The sequence below is a fragment of the Lycium barbarum genome, chromosome 10 (genome assembly GCF_019175385.1).
Source record: "Lycium barbarum isolate Lr01 chromosome 10, ASM1917538v2, whole genome shotgun sequence".
In the NCBI taxonomy this organism is placed as follows: domain Eukaryota; kingdom Viridiplantae; phylum Streptophyta; class Magnoliopsida; order Solanales; family Solanaceae; genus Lycium; species Lycium barbarum.
Window position 1 is genome coordinate 111,372,260 of NC_083346.1, and position 5,970 is coordinate 111,378,229.

The following is a 5,970-nucleotide window of genomic DNA, read 5'->3' on the forward strand; positions in this document are numbered from 1 at the left end:
CTCTCTATGTATTTGTTGGTTTTTCTTTCTTTCATCTTATTCCTTTTATATGGTTGGAGTTGCTTCTTTAGTCTAAAATTTATGTGGTTGATGAGAATGTTTAATTTTCACAATTACTGGGATAAAAGTAAATAAGCTTAAGGCTTTAGCTGCAATAGAGTTCTTGAAATGAAAAGGAAACTAAAATTATGAGTTTACCCATAGGGAAGGAAGAGTTCTGTCATGTGTAATAACACGAATAAGGATCATTAAGTCCAATTTATGTGACGTAGTTTGAATCTACATGGGATTTAAGAAATAAATGAAAACTTCGGAAACTTGTGATCTAAACATGTCTTAGCCTTTGTGTGCCTATAAAACTTTTGAAATATGTGGTCTTAAATGTGTCATAATATTTGTATGGTTATAAAAGCTTTTCAGTAAGGGCAAAATGAAAAGCTAAGTTAATTGTTTTCAAAGTTAGTAGTGTCTCATTTTCACCGAAAGGGCTAAAAAGAAAAGTGAGTCACATAAACTAGAACGAGAGGAACCAGAGGAGTAGCATTTTGAAGAATATGAAAAATTAGTCCACTCTGTTACACAGTTTTTAGTTGCTAGATTTCGAAATTGTAATGAAAATGATGAAATAGAGAACCTCTTTAAACTAATCATTTTATTGGTAAACATTTCACTATCTAGTACAGACGATAGGTCATTAAAATAGATCATATCTGCTAATACAAAATAGTATCCCCAATAGGGATGGAAACCAGCCTAGCCAGTAAGTAAACTTTATATGAAACTGACCTACAAAAATAGTTTACATACAAAATACAGCTATAACTAACATTTCTGAACTCCTAACGATTGATCGATCATCAGGTACTGCAGGTACCATATCTGCTAATACAAAATAGTATCCCCAATAGGGATGGAAACCAGCCTAGCCAGTAAGTAAACTTTATATGAAACTGACCTACAAAAATAGTTTGCATACAAAATACAGCTATACTATTTTGTGAACTCCTAACGATTGATCGATCATCAGGTACTGCAGGTATATTCAACAGCCTCTCCAACCGACTGTGGCATTCCATCTTGCAAGCAATCAATCGGAGGTATCGTTAACGTCTGTTGAGTTCCATAAGCATTCCAACAGAACGGATCATCCACGAGCTCACCTTCATGTGGGAGAAGTTCAACTTCGGACATTGTAATATTGGTGCAGGCGATTGTGTCGCTACAGGCAAAGTGGATAGGAGGGCTCCTCACGTCGTAGGTGCCCTTGATGTTCCTGTACTAGGGGTGACAAAATTAGCTCATGAAAATATGACTCGCCCAACCCGCCCATTTATTAATTCATTCCATTTAGACCCGCCTATATTCAATCCAAATTTGACCACCCTACCTGTACGAGATGTCGCGCACGTATACGGCCGACGTCTCATTCCGACAGTCCTTTGTCATGCAGTAGTATTGATCTATGATTATGCAGTTTCGCACGTTTTCCATCTGAATTGTGTCAAATAAAAATCCTGTTACTGATCCGGACCCGCCTTGCCATGTCTTGATCCGAACTCCGTTGTCTGAGTCGCGTATAATGGCGTTACGGACCGTTATGTTTGACACACATGCCTGGCTATGGTGCACTCCTAGGCTCCCAATACTGCAGCAAAAGAGGGCAAGTATGTATCAACTTCTAATGAGTTTTTTGAGTACTAGGTGATTAATGGACTTACGGTAGTTCATTAATGAGATGAAACATGTACTAACATTGTGTAGACGAATGTAAACTCGGAAAGATCAATAGATCACATGGTGTATAGTAGCCATGATAAGGTTACGATGACACGTTGAGTAAGGACAAGAACAGGTCAGATTATCTTGATTTTCACAAGTTCATTATCACTAGTCCGAGTTTAACTTGGAGCTTGTTGGAGCCCATTTGAGTTATCTGATAAATGTTAAGTACTGAAAAATGCTTTTTAATTGTTGAAATTCAATTTCACAAATAAGAAATTATGTGTTTGGATAGAAGTATTGAAGCTGACAACAACCAGTTGATGTGTTTAGTAAAAAAAATGACAATAAACATTTTTTCTATTAAAATGACTTATTTGGACGACCAGATGGAATAGAGAGGCAGTTAGGAGTTTTAATTTGAAACATAGGGAGTAATCTATTTTTTCCGAATTTTTTTTTTTTTTAAATCATGTATAATACATGTGAAATGCGATATTGGGGAGCAAGTGAAAATGGCACTATTGAGGTGTTGAATCGAGTACTTTAGATCGATAAGCTTCGACACTCTCAACCTGGTTTTGGCCAATTTTTGGAAATTGTTTGAAAAATATAATTATGTATGAATGAAAATGAAAGGAGCATGGATTTTGCAAACGTTATTCTTTAAAATTAGTTATTCTTGTTTTTTGTTCTAAAAAGTAAATATTCACAATTAGTTTTTAGAGACTAAATTTTAAACGAATCCTACTAAAATTAAATTGAAAATAAATCCAAGCAGCTTGGTGGAGAGCTTGGTGGAGTAAAGGGAATATAAAGTCTGTAGTCATCAAATATGTGATGGGGTGGTAAGTATTAGTATTTTATTCTTAATAGAAATATCGAATTCGAGTCTCGAAATAAAATTACTCTTAATAAGAAGTGCTTTATTTCACAAGATAAACCTTCCGATGTTGCATTAATCGGGTCTCAAAGTCAATATCGAACACCAAATAAAAAAAAAAGTTTGGTATACTCTAAATCCGGTGACATGATTAACTAAGAAGATTATTAAAAGAGAATATGATTAATTAAGAAGATTATTAAAAGAGAAAAAGATAGATCTTGTCCTTACTTGCACTGCACTAATTTAAGGAAAATTAGATTCAGCTTTCTGTTAGTACAAATTTTTAATTTATAAAATTGAGGATGATGACAATAGTCAATACGTCAAGTTCCAATGAAAAAATAGAAACAGAAAAAGTACCTGATCCCGTGACTAGGCCCACATGTGACTGCTTCAATCTCAACATTTGAACAACCAGGTCCTATTGATATGCAATCATCGCCTGATACAACAATATTACATTTTCTTTAAAAAAAAATCTTCTAAAATTAATTAATTAGATAAAAGAAATTCACAGGGTAACTTGTTTCGACATCAGTATTTAATTTGTATCTGCCTTTTTTAAACTTCTGCACATATTTTTACTTTAAATATAAGGTGTTTGAAGTTAGGCTTGATAAAATTAAAGTTGTTACATATGAGTGAAGTTCATGCGTTAGCCATATGTGATTGAAGTTCAATCAGTTTGCCTAATCTTCAGTCGTTTTTGTTTGAATTTCAGCTAAATGTGCGTGAACTTCGGATATAAAGGTTGAAGTCAAGCAAAAATTACTGAAGTTCAGCCACATATGATTCAGAAAGTTTAGACAAAAATGATTGAATTTCAGCCATATGAAAATTCAGATTATATCTGAAGTTAAACTTTATCAAGACTAATTCCTGACGTCGTATCTAAAATTGTCCTGAAGTGAGTACATGTGCAAGAAAAAGTTTAAGAAATGGGCACAAGTGAAATGACGGCGTTAAAATCAGGTATCAGGTAAATTTCGCCCATTAATTGGGGTTAATTTTGTACCATTGGCTATGACAGAGTTGTAGATTCCAACAGAGTTGGTGTTCTCAATGTGAATTCCATCAGTGTTTGGGCTAAGCTTAGGTGAAGAAATTGACAATTGGTCTATCAATACTCCTTCACACCCATCAAATTTCATGTGGAACATTGGACTGTTTTGTATTCTTAAACCTCTCACCACCAAATTCGAGCTCATGAAAAACCTTATCATCTGCAAATTTATGTTTAAAAAAAAAGGTTACATAATGAAAATAGAAATTATAAAGAGACACTTAGACTACACGTTACTATGTTACACACCATAAAGGCGTAGTACAAGTAGAGATAGGTTCAGAATTTTGAGTTCATAAATTTTAAATTTTAGAAAATATAGTTTATTAGGTTCTTGATAAATTATGTTATACATACTAAGGACATTTCTTAACACAAATATAAAGCTTCAACAAAAATTAATGAATTTTATCAAACTCGAAAATAAAAAATCTAGTTTCGCCACTAATAGAGAGGGAGAAGTGAAGCTAATTAACTTACAGTAGGGCTGTCACATGGTCCATGTAAAGTTGAGCCATTAGGTCCCTGTAACAAATGGAATTGTACTGATTACCATACAGAACAAACATTCACGAGAATCCTCTAACTCTATGCTTATTCAGACAGTAGTAAGTACACTATATTTTTAGTGTTTGTGTTTTGCACACTGAACGATGACATAAAAGATATATGTACACAATTAAGTTAGTTAAGATGCAATTGCATGTAATTCCATTTAATAACGTTGATGTAATTTCTAATGAATGATATTTTCACGATGACACATTTGGCTGGATATGGAAATAAATTAAGAAAAGGGGGGAAAACTTTAATATTTGTGGTCTTAAACAAGTCACTGATATTTCTGTGATTATAAGTCATCTCATTAAAAGTAAATGAGTAATTTATATTTTATTTTTTATTTTTTAATAGAAATAAAACGGACCAAAAAGGAGTAAGTATCCTGTTATAGTAAGTCAAATTACACTAATAATATTAAATTTCCATTGCAATATCAATATGACAATATCAGTACATATACCTTAAATAGTACTAGTACTACTTTTAAACAGATGAAAGAAAGGTAGACAAAGAGACAGAGAAAAAGACACCAATATTATCACGGACTCTTTTACTCTTTTCTTTTCTCTCTTTTTTAAATTAAAACCGAACCAAAAAAAAAAAAAAAAAACTTACCCGGTGAGGTTTGCAGGGCAGTTCCCACCATTTTTCACCATTACCTTCAATAGTACCAGTACCAGTAAAAGTCATATTATCAAGTCTGTAAAACACAAGCCATTGCTTGTTACTATCTTCTTTAGGCCAACATTCCGGTCCTTCTGGTGGCATTAGCACCCCGTTTACCTAATTGTAACAAAATTTAAAAAAAAAACATATGTATATATATTAAAACTAAAGGTAATATGTAGAACAAAATATCTCCCTCGGTTCAGTCTATGTCACATAAATAGATAGTAATACTTTATGTCTTAGAATTCTGAATATAGTTATGTCACATACATTCAAACTGAGGAAGTAATAAGGAAAGAAAGACAATGATGATGTGTTCTTACTCGAAATTCAAGTCCAGGCTTACAAGGGCCAGAGAAAATAGTGGAAGTGATCATGAAAGTACGGTCCGCGGGAACCAAAATCACAGCGGATTCGGCTTGACACGCGCATTTCCAAGCCGCGACGAACGCATCCGTGTCGTCCGTGGAGCCGTCCCCGACGGCTCCATACTCCATCACGTCGAAAATGCAATTATCGTCAGAATTCAGAGCGGACCCGCCTCCGTAACTCGGGTCCGACGGAACAACATTACTAGGAGAAGAAGCTGGTGATGGTTCGTTAACACGAACATCAACAGGATTAGGAGCATTACTATCACTTTGGCTCTTTTGTTTCTTGGAAATGTGATGTCTTCCTTCCACATTGATTGATTGACTATAGAATAACAACATACTAGTAATAATAACACATAGTAAACGAAGTATCTCCATTGAAGGTGGAAATTGAGAAAATATTGAAGGAAAGATAACAACAACAAAACTCAATGTTGTAGTACTATTGTGTTATTTGTGTGTGTATTTATGTGGCGTGAATCATATGAAGTTGAGGCTGTAAATTTATACTGAAAAAGGGTGGCTAAAGGCTGGAAACACGTGGCAAGTTTAGGTTGATCAATCCGTTGCTGTCTACAAGAATATAATGCTCTTTCACGAAGAATAAAACTGTTGAGAAAATTTTAAAATATGGGAGACAATGCCAAGTCATATATGTGTGAGGCTCTTAAATGTTTAACAGGACTAGTGAGTCCTAC

The 5,970-nt window shown here is 34.1% G+C and overlaps 1 protein-coding gene across 1 annotated transcript; it reads right to left on the bottom strand.

The window, feature by feature from the left end:
* Positions 1-635: 635 nt before the first annotated feature.
* Positions 636-5,763, bottom strand: LOC132615506 (polygalacturonase At1g48100-like). The gene is made up of 7 exons (XM_060330109.1): positions 5,222-5,763; positions 4,845-5,012; positions 4,149-4,193; positions 3,621-3,828; positions 2,966-3,047; positions 1,388-1,645; positions 636-1,273 (listed from the first exon to the last, which is right to left on the bottom strand). The coding sequence occupies exons 1-7, from the start codon at positions 5,648-5,650 to the stop codon at positions 1,024-1,026; spliced, it is 1,440 nt and encodes a 479-aa protein (XP_060186092.1). The 5' UTR covers positions 5,651-5,763; the 3' UTR covers positions 636-1,023.
* Between the last annotated feature and the right edge of the window lie 207 nt (positions 5,764-5,970).